This window comes from Carcharodon carcharias, chromosome 15 (genome assembly GCF_017639515.1).
Source record: "Carcharodon carcharias isolate sCarCar2 chromosome 15, sCarCar2.pri, whole genome shotgun sequence".
NCBI lineage: Eukaryota > Metazoa > Chordata > Chondrichthyes > Lamniformes > Lamnidae > Carcharodon > Carcharodon carcharias.
In genome coordinates, this window is record NC_054481.1 from 40,902,954 (window position 1) to 40,917,600 (window position 14,647).

The following is a 14,647-nucleotide window of genomic DNA, read 5'->3' on the forward strand; positions in this document are numbered from 1 at the left end:
TTTATTGAATCACCCACATTCCCACAGTACAAAACCCCAAAATTTAAAACAACCCGTTACCAGTACCTAATATGAACCTCCCAAGACTCGGGCTTAAACTTACAAAAACACAGGCAAAACACCATGTCCTGTCCTGAAACCTGAAAAAAAAACGCTCAGACCAATATCACTGCGATTTGGCTGAAACTTAACAATCCTCAACGCAGCTGGTCTGTGCGATGTTGACTGTAGCCCTAAGTCAAGGTAACCAAACTCAACCTTTCGTCTGATTACAACCCAATACATTCAAGCCAATATCGCCACGACCCTCCATCCGACTACAGCCAGATACTCAGATGTGCTCTTCTTTTATAATAATTTAACTCAGACATGTCAAAACATATTTCCTGTTGTTCCAATGTCCATTTGGTTGATTCCACACAAAGTCCAGACAAACGTCATTAGCTCTGGCTGGTTGAAACAATTTGCGATTTTCCATGGAAGATGTATCCAGACAAATATTATCAGTCCTCATTGTATAAGCAATTCTCCTGCTGTTTGAGGTGGCACAGTAACAGCACCTGGCTCCAAAGTTAATGAGGGTTTGAATGACCCTAGTCCAGTACTATTGCCTGTGGTGCAGACATTTGTTGCATAATTCTTTGAGTGTACTGCATTTATGTTATGCCCTTTGTGCCATTGTATTGGGTAATTGGACTTCTTGATTGCATTAGTCAATGGCAAGGAATGGCAATTCTCTGGTACCATTGTTCCCTGATAGCAGTCAGTCAATGTCCAAACCCTTTTAAGTCACTGTTTTTTAACTAAAAGTCCAAATTAATCCCTTGCTGCCTGGCCCTGTATTGCTGACTGCAGCTTGGCTTTTGTAATTTATAGTTCCAGTCATGAGGTCAAGACATGTCCATGGGTTTGAAATTCTAGTCCATAAATTTCCCAGTTGGGGTGGTTTCAGATCCTACAAATGGTCCCTTTTGTCAATATCACAGGGTCCTCCATCTGTTCCACTGAGTATGCCTTGTCCCACTGACTGGACACATCCACAATAGGTGTCGGCACAGTGGTATACAGTCGGGAGGGAGTGACTTTGGAAGTCCTCAATATTGACTCTGGACTCCATGACGTCTCATGGCTACAGTTCAAGCATGGGCAAGGAAAGCTCCTGGCTAGTTACCACCAACTGCCCTCAGTCAACTAATGAATGAGTACTCCTCCATTTGAACATCATTCGGAAGAAGCACTGAGAGTAGCAAAGTCCCAGAATGTACTCTGAGTGGGGACTTCAATGTCTATCACCAAGGGTAGCTCAGTACTGTCCGAGCTGGCCAAGTGCTGAAGATCATATCTGCCAGACTTGTGCTGTGGCAGGTGATGAGAGAACCAACAAGAGGAAAAAACCTACTTGACCTTGTCTTCACAAATCTGCAACTGTTGCAGATGTATATGCCTGTGACAGTATTAGTAGCAGTGACCACCGCACAGTCCTGTTGGAAACAAAGTCCCATCTTCACATTGTGTGCGCTAATGCCACGTTAAATGGGCTAGATTCAAAACTGGGAATCCATGCATGGGATACCATTTACAAGATGCACTGCAAGCAACTCACCAAGGCTCCTTCGGTAGCACCTTCCAAACCTGTGACCTCTACCACCCAGAACGCTAACAGACCACCACCTCAACTTCCCATCCAAACCTCTCACCACCCTGATTTTGAAGTATATGTCACCATTCCTTCGCTGTTGCTGGCTCAAAAACCTAGGACTCCCCCTTTAACAGCACTGCAGGCGTGCCTACACCACACGGATTTCAGTGGTTCAAAAAGGCAGCTGACCGCTCCCTTCTCAGTGGCAAACAGAAGTGGACAATAAATACTGGCCTTGCCAGTGACAACCACACCCATGAATAAATAAGAAAAATCTTGATCCTGAGTCCCCTATCTACTTAGACAAGTGTGACCTGGTCAGTTGGGTAACAAAAATCAATCAGGGAGCCATTCCACTGACACTTTGCCACCCAATGACATACCTAGCATTTTTTGCCAGAAGTGATATCAGACATGTAATATGTATGGCCACACAGAGTTCTGTGTATTGTAAGTGAGATATAAATCTCACAATGATGTTGTAAGAGGTAGCTTCCTATAATTTCCCATATTTGGGGCCCAGTGTTACTGTGAAGCTAAGTGTGGAGTTATATTTAATTAGTTGGTATGCCTCGTGCATTTGATTGCTTTGTGTGATAATTTTTCTGCCTCCCCATCTGAGATTTGTTTTGTCAGTAACCCTGACCCCTTCACTATGAACAAATTACCTCCACCCCAGAAATTGCGTTTGACTCAGAGGCGCAGGCAGAATTGGAAAATGGTCCCTCTTTGGGATGGTATTAATGATAAGCACCTTGCAGTAGGTCAGCTCCATGTGTTTTGAGTTTCTTGAAAGTTATAATGAGATCCTTTTCTTTGGTGCCTTGTGCAAAGTCTGCTTCATTTGATGAGTGGAGTGGTGCGTTGAATTGTCTAACTTTGAGGAATCTCTCATTGGTGGAGCTGCTGTTGTTGGAATAAAATATTAAACTTCAGAAATGAACTCATATGTTGGCATGTATAAATTGTATGACAAAATGTATATATTTTTGTGTATGCTGGCAACACTCAGCTCTACCTCATCACCACCATATTTAACTCCTCCACTTTTACTAAATTATCAGACTGCTTTTCTGACATCCTGTACAGGATGAGCAGAAAATTCCTTCAACTAAATATTGGGAATACTGAAGCCATTGTTTTCGATTCCCACTCCAACCACTGTTCCCCAGCTACTGACTCCATCCCTCTTCCCAGTAATAGTCTGAGATTAAGCCAATCTGTTTGCAACCCTTGAAGTCACATCTGACTTTGAGATGAGTTTTTAACCTCCAATTCGTACTGTCACTAAGACCACCTATTTCCATCTCCATAACATCACCTGACCCTGCCCTGTCTCAGTTCAGCTGCAATTGAAACCCTCATTCATGCCTTTGTTACCTCTAGACTCAACTATTTCAATGCACTCCTGGCTATTCACCCACATTCTGCCATCTGTATATTTAAATTTGAGGCCATCCTAAACTGGCCATATCTTAACTTCCAACAAGTCCCGTTTTTCTATTAAGCCTGCGCTCGCTGATCTACACTGGCTACCAGTCAAGCAATGTCTCGATTTTAAAATTCTTATCCTTGTTTTCAAATCCCTCCATGGTCTCGCCCTTCCCTCTCTCTGTAATCTCCACTAATTCTGACCTCTTATGCATCCCCAATTTTAATTGCTCCGACTTTGGTGGCCATGCCTTCAGTTGCCTAGGTCCCGAGGTCTCAAATATTCTCCCTGCCCCGTTTTACCTCGCTTTCCTCCTTAAGACGCTCCTTAACACCCTGCCTCTTTGACCAAGATTTTTGTCATCTGACTTAATCAGTGGGATTTCCCGCACCCGCCCGCCGCTGCAATCTTCTGGCCCCGCCACGAAGGGGCTGGAAAATCCCAGCCAATGTCTCTTTGTGACTTGGCTTCATACTTAACAAAGCACCTTGGGACGTTTCATTGCATTAAAGGCACTATACTGTATAAATTGCTCTTGTTGAAGTTTTAACATGATAAAACTATATAAATTTAGCTATTGCAGTATAAATTTACAATCCCTTACTTTTCAGAAGTCCAAAGACATCAAAACAGGTCATGCCTGACATAAGTGGCATGGCCCCCATAGAAGAGGTTCCATCTCGGGAGGTGCAGAAGCGAGTTCTGAAACGGCCTCCGGTTTTGGAAGATTACATCAACGTAACGTCATCCGATGGAACGCGTGTTTACCTGGCCCTGCAGGATGAAGACGCAAGGTCAGGGCTGAAGGTGAAAGCTTTGAACTAGCCATCAGCAGCTTTTTGTGAAATCAAATTACTTTGTTTGAGTGTTTTTGTTTTTTGCCTTTTCTGATAAATGTGACAGTGTAACATTCTATGCGTATTCAGACTGACTATCTAGGGATCTGTGGCATTCATCTAATCAAAACAAGCATTTCCTTCATCAAGGGGTCCTGTCTCCTCCTCCAGGATCACCCACCCAAAGCCACTGATGTTTTTTGGGAATGGCCTGTAACTTAGCACCACCACCCTCGTTCCCCCCCACCATCCCTTCTCTACCACCCCCCCCACAAACGCTGGCCTGGGACTCAACCTTGATTAACTGTAAATTCCAAAGTGTCACTGGCATTAAACAAGGGTTTGATTGTTGATGGCACAAGGAGGGAAGAGACTTGTGACCATAAAACAACAACACGGATCAGCTGGGCCAGATGACCAGTTTCTGTGCTATAAAATTCTATAAAGGCAGGTAGTTTTTGTGTCTTGACATAAAGCAATGCTGCACTCACCAGTCTATGTTTTATTTTCTTAGTTAGATGCTCTGCATTGGAATGGACAAAGGCAACTGCATTTGCTGGGCGTACCTTTCTCGTATCTAAAGGAACAAGTTGCTGAAGAGGTAACGGGTGGATTAATACTTTTGTTAGTGTAGGAAATATGAATTTGTGATTTGCCACCACTGATGCATATAGAATACTGAAGCATTGGCGCACATTTAGAAATATTTAAGAGTACTCCTGATGGTATGAGATAGTGATAGGGTAGTGTGACATCCTACAATCAATTCTTTGGCTCGTACACTCACAGCATGTGGCTGCTGAGTTAGGCATTAAGAATTGAGGCAGTGAAAATGGCAGTTTCTGAGTGATGCCTGAGCATGTTCTCTACTCCTTGCTTGAACTGAGCAACTGAAAGTGGTACTGATACAGATCACTTCCTTCCTTAGTTTTGTCACACTTTCACTTAATTGTACTGCAGCTAATATAGAAGCATGTGGAAGTTTGCTGCCAGCTAATGTTACAACATAACAGATTGGAAACTCATAATGGAAATTTACTTTAATGTGTGTTGAATGCATCTGGTCTCTTGCCCTACTGTGATGCTGATGATGAGGGGGGATTTCTTTTGTACACGAACCCTTCCACTTTGAGGAGATTTACCATTTCATTAAACACACGTGTACTAACAGCACCGGCTGTACCTCTTGATCCCCTAGACGCTAGACCCCCATTCTGCTACTGTGATTACAATCCATCTGACATTCAGTTTTGGATAAGTTGCAAATTCCCTCCAGCTAGGCATTGAAAAGCATGAAACCATTCCCTTTGACGCTTGTCACCAATTCCACCCCATTCCTTGACCACTGTTCCAGATTAAAGAAAACTGCTCATAACCCCGGCGTCCTATATGACTCTGAGTTGAGCTTCCAGCCCTATAATCCCTACTACCACAAAGACCACCTATTTTTCACCTCTGTAACATTACCTTCTTTGGTCACCTCTAGACCTGGCTGTTCAGTGCTCTCGTGATCAGCCTCCACCTCCCTATAAACTTCTCATCCAAAATCCTGTGGCTCATATCCTAGCCTGCACCAAGTTCCACTCACCCAGTACCCTGTTCTTGCTGACCAATATTGACTTCCAACCTACCAAAGTCTAAGTTAAAAATTCTCATCCTTGTCCTTAAATCCCTTCATGATCTTGACCCTCCCTGTCTCTGTAACCTTCTCCAGCTCAACCCCTGCAAAGTCCTGTGTACCTCCATCCCTGGCTTCTCATACATTCCCCCTCCCTTCGCCCGACATTGTGCCTTCAGCCATGTGAGCCATATGCTCTGGAATTCCCTCCCCTAAACTCCCCCAATTCGCTCTCTTCCTTGACAACCCTCCTTTAAAATACACCTACCCTGAATTTGACCAAGCTTTTGTTCATAGCTCCTAATACCTCTTCCTTTGGCTTGATGTCCATTTCTGTCTTCGTTTTGGGATGTTTTTCTATGTTAAAGACACTACATCAATGCAAGCCGTTGCCTGACTATTGCCTGATCTTTCCAGAAACACTTGTCTCTTCAGGGTATGTTTCTGTAATTGTGCTAGTTCCCATTAATTAATTATTTCCGGATTATCAATTAGTAGAATCTAATTTACAGCAACTCCTTCAGTGTGAAGCAGGCAGTCTGCTCTGCGTCAATGATTTTTTAAAAATGCTTAAACAGTGAAGTGGAACTTTAAGAATGTGCTATCTACTATTTGTGTTTTATATCAAAAATACTAATTGCATTGCAAGCTCCTTTGTCAGTCAATCTCTATGGTTATAATTTGAATGTTTCCACTTGCACATGTTCTGCCTGTAGGTGACACTGTTGTAGGACATTTCAGTGAAACAGTTGGTGTGGAACTTGTGTCAGCATGTGTTTCCTCACCAAAGGCACTGAATGGCTTTACAGTTTTTGTGGCTTTTTCACATCATTGAACGATGAAAATAATCTTGTAATGAATTTGCACTAAAATAAGTGGCTGTTTTCATACATTTTCAAAGAAAATCATTACTTGTGCACCAGTTATTGGGTGACACATCCAGACTGGCACTCAAAGTTTACGAAGAAGCCCTCTGCCACCTGTCACAACCAGTCCTTCCCTACCTATTCGCTCTTCTCCTCTAATCTTCAGCTTCCTCTACTTCCGGCTTATGTGCCTTTCACTTCCCTACCTTCCCTGTTGCTCTACTTTGCCTTCACCTTTACGCATTTAACCCCCTTCTCCTATCACCCTGCTTCCCCCTCCCCTTCTTCTTGCTCCCCGCACAAGTTCCACCTTTCTCACTATCGCTCGTTTTCCCTCCCACCTTCCCATTTCCTTGTGTTTAACTTTGCATTTGGTGGTGAATCACCACTTGAGGTCATTCTGTGTTTCTTTAATAACTTGTTCCTTCTTATGTCTAAGCATATTTCTTTGTGTTTATCTAGTGTCGTAGACAGGTGATGGAAGAATCCCAGAAGTTGAGTGAAATGCCTAATAGGTAAGTCTGGAGTCTGCAACTCAGGGCAGTTTGAAGGAAGTTAGACCAATTGTAGGAGGCTTCTGCTTTTATGGAGAATACAGCATTAAAGTTTTGAGATTAAAAAGAGCTGCAAATTCCATAAGCCTGTAAACAACACAAATTCACAATAGATCAGTTGGTATCAGAAATGAAAGGATTTGGTTGTGTTTCTTGGGTTATGTACAAGAGCAGACCAGGGCTTTGGAACTTTATCTCAGTGAGTGAACTTCCTTAGGGAGAGCAAGGGAGTCACCTCCTTCAGGAAAGCAGAAAATTGGAGAGAACAAAAAAAAGGTTGATTGGTTTCAGATTGGCGACCTGGGTAACTGTGCTGACAACCTTTAAACTTCTTTGGGATGAATACAGAATATAGCAAGAATGATTACAAGATAGGTATGGCTGTGAAAGTTAATTCAGTACATTCTAACTCCCCGTTCTAAACACAATACATAGGCCACAGCATCCCCTTTCATCTCATGTACCAACTCTTTCCTGTGTGATTCCACAGTTTTGACTTCATTACCCAACCCTGAAGTCCATTCCACATGTAAATTTTATATTGTAGGATGAATTTTAGAATAAAATTTCTTGAGTATTGCTAAAAAAAAACACTTCGAAGCTTTTCATCTTCCACGCATCAGGACATTTTGCAAGAATACCAATACAAGCGGAAAACAGCAATTTATACTGTATGAGAAGAGAGTGCTGATTGGTTGGCAAGTGGACTCTGATTGGTAGAGGTGTTGCCATGGAGAATGCACCTAATGATGGTGACTGACAGTTAACTGCCAAGCATTGTTTGAAATTTAAACTAGGCAGCTTGTCCCTGATTGGTCAAGGCATTGACCTGAGGAATGAGTCAGCAAATGGCTGTCTCTTGTTTTGTTTAACTGAAACAGCTGCAATAGAGCAGGTCCCTATATATTAATATACGTAGCTTCCAGTACATACACATGCGCTACACTGTGAGCCTGATTGGCAATCTTAAATAAACTTTCTCTCATCAGTTTGAAACTCTATCCTGTTGTTCCCAATCAATTTAAAGTATTACTTTGGATGCACCTTTCCTCTGGTGACTGGCTTACCAAATTCTTTCCTTTGTCTTGCCCAAGCAACCAAAATGGAAGAGACTCTTAGTTACCATCCTGCCACAATACAAAATGACCCCTCCCTCCAACCTTCCAAGAAAAAATATAAACTTTTTCTTGCTTCCATTTAGGCATGAGGATAGGCCATTGTAATTAGAATATTCTGGATAAGTGGATAAAATACAGTACCCTGCAAGTCTTTAGATACACTCAGCTTTGAAATACAGCCTGTGAATATCAATGAACAAGGCTTTCTACAGAAAGAGCAAGGAGGAATTTGACTCAATTCAATTATGAATTGTGTGAAATATGAGGAATCAAAATGGAATACCTTAATACAGATCTTAATTTTATATTAATTGTGTTTAACTGTATGCAGGTGGTTTGCCTTAACTGGTGATTCACTTGAGCCCCCTACAAATAGACAGACTAAAACTATGTTTGTTTAGTTTGGCGGTGTATGCTTGTACTGTGTAATTCTGTAAACAAATATAATAGTGTGTAAAGATTATCTCCAGCTGTATCCCTTACCAACTAGCTTTCTGGAGTAGAACACCGATATAGATATTTAAGGGCTATAAACCTGATTTGAGATTGCTTATTTCATGCACCTTTTCTTTCTCTCTTTGTTTACAACAGCAATTTATATTTCTATAACATCCTTAATGTAATGAAATATCCCAAGGGGCTTCACAGGAGCATTATAAAGCAAAGTATGACACCAAGCCACGTAAGGAGATATTGGGTCAGTTGACCAAAAGCTTAGTCAAAGATGTAGGTTTTAAGAAGCATCTTAAAGGAGGAAAGTGAGGCAGGGAGGTGTAGAATTATAAGGAGAGAATTCCAGAGCCTGGGGCCTAGGCAACTGAAGGCCTGGCTACCAGTGGTGGTGGAGCAGTGAGTGGGAGCGCACAGGAGATCAGAATTATCGGAGCGCTGATATCTTGGAGGATTGTGAGGTTGGAGGACATTATAAAGATAGCGAAGGGCGAAGCCACGGAGAGATTTGAAAACAAGGATGAGAATGTTAAAATCAAGAAGTTACTTGACCTGGTACCAATATAGATCAGTGAACACGGGTATAGGGGAGCGGGACTTAGTGAGTTAAGACACATACAGCAGATTTTTGGAGGATCTCAAGTTAACAAAGGGTAGAATGTGAGAAACCAGCCAACTATGTTTTGAAATAGTCAGGGCTATAGGTAACCAAGGCATAGATGATGGTTTCAACAGCAGCTGAACTGTGAAGGGCAAAGTCGAGCAATGTTACGGAGGTGGAAATAGGCGGCCTTGGAGATGGTATGAATATGAGACCTGAAGCTCATCTCGAGGTCAAATGTGACACCAAGGTTGAGAACAGATTGGCTTAATCTCAGCCTGTTGCAAGGGAAAGGGATGGAGTTCGTAGCTAGGGATTGAATTGGGGACCAAAAACGATGGCTTCAGTCTTCTCAATATTTAATTGGGGGACATCTCTATTCATCCAGCACCAGATTTGGATAAGCAGTTTTGTTTACCTCTTGTTGCTTTGCTTTATTCTTAAAGCCAGGTTGATGAAATTGGAGTAGTTGAGAGACAGGAAGCAGCAGCAGATGAAGATGATGATGACTCAATTGATGAATTTAGCTCCAGCACACTGTGGGTTGATAGATTCACTCCAAGGCAGTACACCGAGCTGCTCAGTGATGATGTAAGTAATATAGTCAAAAAGTATCACCCAATCTGCTTGCTGTAAGGTGATATTGTAATATTAACCTTTGAGTTTCAGTGCTAAATATGCTGTGTCCTTTCCTCAGTAAATATTAGGTTGGTGGGGAGAGGGATTTGAAAATGAAGAGAATGATTTTGAAAAGCAGAACAGTGCAGATGCTGGAAACCTGAAATAAAGGCAAGACAGTGCTGGAAAAACTCAGGTCAGGCAGCATCAGTGGAGAGAGAAACAGTTAACATTTCAGGTCTGTGATCTTTCATCAGAATCTTGAAATCCGCTCACTGGAGTATGGGGTGTCAGCGGTGCTTGGAGAAGGGGTTTGAAGTTGCTGCATGTGAGTGCAAAGGCTGCAGTGTTCTTGATGAGTTGAAGCTAGTGGCGAGGTGGAGGTCGGGAGATTAGCCAGGAGAGCAATAGAGGTAATAAACTTCCACATCATAGAGGCATGGACTAAGGTTTTAGTTGGGGAGGAGAGAGGGACACAGACGAGCAATTGGGATAAAAACAGTATCGTAACAAAGCAGATATTCAGAGCTGAGAGGAGTTGGACGAAAGGTCTAGCAGGGATAGTATTGCACTGCTCTAGCTGGTTGAATCTGAGGTGTAAGCTAGGCAATTTGTTGGAATTAAGGGTAGAAGCATTTAGATACAGAAAGGCAACAGTATATGACTTTTGTTTTCATTTTAAGACTGAAATATTTATAGCTAATCTGTGTATAATATTGGAGATGCATTGGAAGAGTGTTTGGTTTGATGGAGGAGATAGGACCATGAAGGTGAGCTGTAGAAGAACAATGTTTGAGGAGAATAGAACAGTGAGTTTAAGACAACCAAGTGAATGATGAGAGACAGAGGTTCACAGCCACAGGGTTTAATTTGTGACTTTAAGCAATGTGGTCTTGGTTTCAAAAGCAGACTGGAAACCCAATCCGAGGGTCTGATAACAAGGTGGGAATATACCTGCATAACCATGTGTCCCAAGACTTTGAAAAGGAAGGAAGGGTGGAAGTTAAGTGGCAGTTGGAAGAAAATTAGAGGAGGGGGATTGAAATTCTTGAGCAGAGGATGTGATGGTTTTGACTTGAAGGAAATAAGGACAGTGCTAGAGGATACAGAGAAGCCAATAAATTCAGTCAGCATTTGGCTGAGGAAGTTCAATTGGGTGTTCGGGGCCTGGGAAGGAAAATTGAAGACAAGCTTGGTTAATCTTGTTTGATTATTTTGAAGAAAAGCAGGGGAGCCCTCAGGACAACCAAAAGTGCTCTTACATCCAGCAATGTAAAATATACTTTTCTGTTAAATGTGTCACTATTATATTTTAGGATGTGCAGCAACCAATTCATGCACAGCAAGGTCCCACAAACAACAAGATAATCTATTTTAATGCTGTTGCTTCAGAGCTAAATATTGGCCAGACTAATGGACTTAAGTGGAAAGATGTTTCACAAGGCACATTGGGCTGAATAGCCTCCTTCTGTGCGGTATTATACTTTGATTCTAGGACGCTGGGCAGAACTCCCCTTTTCTTCTTCAAGATAGTGCCATGGGATCTTTCACGTCCACCTAAAAGGCCAGGCAGGACCTCAGTTTAACATCTCACCTGACAGATGGCACTTTGACAGTGCAGCACTCCCTGGAGTTTCAATCTGTGTTATGTACTCAAGTCTCTGGAGTGGGACTGGAACCCACAACCTCCTAACTCGGAGGTGAGAGCCTCGAATGTAGTTGAACATAGTGCAAGCATTTTTTAGCAGCAATCTACATTTTGCATAATTTCTTTTATCATATGAGTACTTCACAATACAGTAATGTGACAATGAAGAGTAAAATTCAGATTCATTAAAACAAACAGGCAAGAGCTTTATTTAATTCTTCAAAAATCTCAATAACAATCACCAAAAAGATTTTATTTTAATGGCAAGTTCACAAACTACATTTGACACATGCATTATGCAGCATTCTTCACTTGGTGTCCTTCAGTGACCTTACAAGCATACAAATAATCCATTTTTCTAAAAGCCCTCTATGCTGATAGAATGCCCTTTGGAACCATAATGTGAATTGTAAAATCAAACTTTCTTTTGTATAATTTTCTGTTAAATGAATGTCTTAAAAAAAAAACGCTGCCTGTCTTGTGCTCATTAGTTGGGAATCATTATGCTTCACCTTTCAAACAGCTTTCTTATTTCCAATTTTATAAAGATCAGCACCACCATTTCTTAAAATGCATCCAAATTCAAATGCCAGCTTTCATGTGCAACATTCATCAGAAGTGTTCAGGACACCATGAAAAAAATATGAAATGACCTAAAATTTAATCATATCACCTTGTAATCATCTGAATGGAAATGCTATCAAAAGGTTGACTAGACACTCTACTTCAAAAATAAACAAGAGCAGTTGGGAATTCACTTTCATTTCTAGCCAATCCTGATAACGGTTATTACAAGCTAGGCCACTAGCCATGTTAGCATGATTTTGCTATTCTTGTATCTTGCCAACTTTTTGTGACATGTTCTTTTTTTTCAAGATTATTGGCAACACTGATCATTTTGCTTTCCTATCAGATTGTTTGTTTCAACTGCCTCCTAATGAATTTTTTTTTGTATTGAAGTTCATTTTTAAATGTCACATTTGGTGTCTTTCTTTGATGAAGGCTAGAGTATAATTCAATCATCACAAAGAGAATATTGTTTTGATGTGCAAAATGTTTTCAGTAATATCTATCATGTATTTAGTCTATCAAAAGATAAAACAATTCTAATGTTCTTTACTCTGACATTCAAATCTGGTCAATTTTAAAGTGGCCACTAAAATCTCTCCAGTATTGAAAAAATACTTATATGCGTTTGTAGAGTTGTGTTTGTCAGCTTGACAATTCCTGCAGGTTCTAAGGGCTGCTTCATATTTCAGTACACTAATCGCTGCCTCCTGAAGTGGTTGAAACTGTGGGATACAGTAGTCTTTGGCAGAGAGAAACCTGCGAAGAAAAGCAAGCAGGTGGTAGAAAAGCACTTGGCCTTCCAACAGTCACAGCAGCAGCAACAGCAGAATAAATGGAAGAGCAAGACTCAGATGACTGAAGAGATCCTGGATGCAGAACTCGATGCACATAACAGACCAAAGTACAAGGTAAGTGGGTGCTAAAGCAAGTCCTTTCACCAAATGCAATGAAAGTACATAAAATACCGCAAAGGGGCTGTGAAATTACTTGTTACCGGAGCTTATGCATTCTACTGAAATGGCCCATAATCTTAAATGCATTAAAGGGAAATATCTACATTACAACAATGACTACATGTAGTTCATTAGCTGTAAAACACCATGGGACATTCTGATGTTGCGAAAGATGCTATATAAATGCAGGTCTTTATCTGCACTATTATCAGTACATCTCTACCTCTCCTTAGGGGCCAAATCAGGGCAGCAATTTTGTGCAATGATAGGCAGCTCTGCTACTCCAATCACAGATAGGGGCAAGAGACTATGGGTAGATTTGCCCAGTCACAGTGTCAGTGAACAGAACTTCATGATGTTGCAAAACGTCAGCTCTTTTCCCCGAAACAAGGTTAGAAAGATGATGCTCACTTCCCTATTCGCCTTCCCATACAGCAGGCAAAAGAGACTTGAAGCCAATAATGTGGCCTGAATTGGAACAAAGATGCAGAAATAAAAGGCCACTGTTCCTAACTCTGTGAGCCCATCCCCTCTCATTTGTACCCCTGCTTTTTTTCAAACTCATCACCAGTCATAATTCTCAGCAACTTGCACCATTGCCTAAATCTTATATCAGGATCTTTTAGTTGGGGCTTGATTTATTATTGAGTTTTTCTTTAAATCTCTGAGGAGATTCTTCCACAATCTCTTGGAGTTTCCACAATCTATTGCACCAAAATAAAAACTGGAACACGATAATTTTGTTTTAAGAAATTCATCTAATTAACTCCTTTAGAGTTCAGTGTCATTGTTGATGTGAGCATTCCTTTTTCCGTTATGTGACTGAAAATGAACGTTGCTGATGAGTGCAAGCTGCAGCCCCTGAAGCGATCTTCACTGTGAGCTAATTTGGAGCTTGTTATATCGACAACAAGTGGCTCCCTTTATTAAAGCTGCATTAAATTATCAACGTTTCAAAAATTTTAAGACAGTGACATGATCAAATTGCCGCTCTACATTCGAGGGTGTACGATCTGAAAAATGACTAACCACTGCTGTTTTACGCCGTGTTAATCATGGCTTTAGTGAATGGCACAACTGCCTCGGAGTCACAAGTTTAAGGGTTTAAACTACACTCCAATCGTCTAGATTGGCACCCCCACAGCAGGACTGTGGGAGACTGTACTGTTGCAGTTTCCTGCCTTTTGGATGAGATGTTAAACCAATGTCTGCCCTCTCACTGGGAGTAAAATATCCCGTGACATTACTTGAAGAAGTGCAAGAGACTTTTGGCCAACGTTTATCCCTCAAACAGACACTGAAACAGATATAGTCATTTATTTGTTTTGGATTTCCAGCATCTGCAGTTTTTTGTTTTTATAGTCATTTATGTGCTATATGAAAGTAAATTTGTTGGCTCTTTCTTTCCCTTATCTCTAGGTGGCGCTGTTGAGTGGTCCTCCCGGTCTGGGGAAAACAACCCTGGCTCATGTCATTGCAAAACATGCAGGGTACAATGTTGTGGAGATGAATGCAAGGTGAGCATATGGAATTTAACGTACTGCTTTATAAAAACTCATAAAAACCCAATGGACAGAAAAGTGATGAGTAAATGGTTATTTCAGTCATTTCTCACCAAATTAGATTTGCTGTGTTTCAGCAAAATGTTACAAATTCATAGTGCATTAAAATTATAATTGACGTTTTATGAGTTTTCTATAGGGAATAAGGAGGTGACTTGCATGTCAATGGTTCTCTTTATCCT

At 41.2% G+C, this 14,647-nt stretch overlaps 1 protein-coding gene across 2 annotated transcripts in view; it reads left to right on the forward strand.

Annotated features, from left to right (window-relative positions):
* chtf18 (CTF18, chromosome transmission fidelity factor 18 homolog (S. cerevisiae)) overlaps window positions 1-14,647 on the forward strand; it is a 101,125-nt gene that overhangs the window by 9,894 nt on the left and 76,584 nt on the right. The window contains exons 4-9 of one of the 2 annotated variants that reach the window (XM_041207446.1): window positions 3,683-3,878; window positions 4,422-4,508; window positions 6,854-6,906; window positions 9,561-9,705; window positions 12,640-12,858; window positions 14,323-14,420. In XM_041207446.1, the coding sequence (XP_041063380.1) occupies window positions 3,683-3,878; window positions 4,422-4,508; window positions 6,854-6,906; window positions 9,561-9,705; window positions 12,640-12,858; window positions 14,323-14,420 (798 nt within the window). The remainder of the gene's footprint in view (window positions 1-3,682; window positions 3,879-4,421; window positions 4,509-6,853; window positions 6,907-9,560; window positions 9,706-12,639; window positions 12,859-14,322; window positions 14,421-14,647) is intronic. The other variant, XM_041207447.1, reaches the window with a different exon arrangement.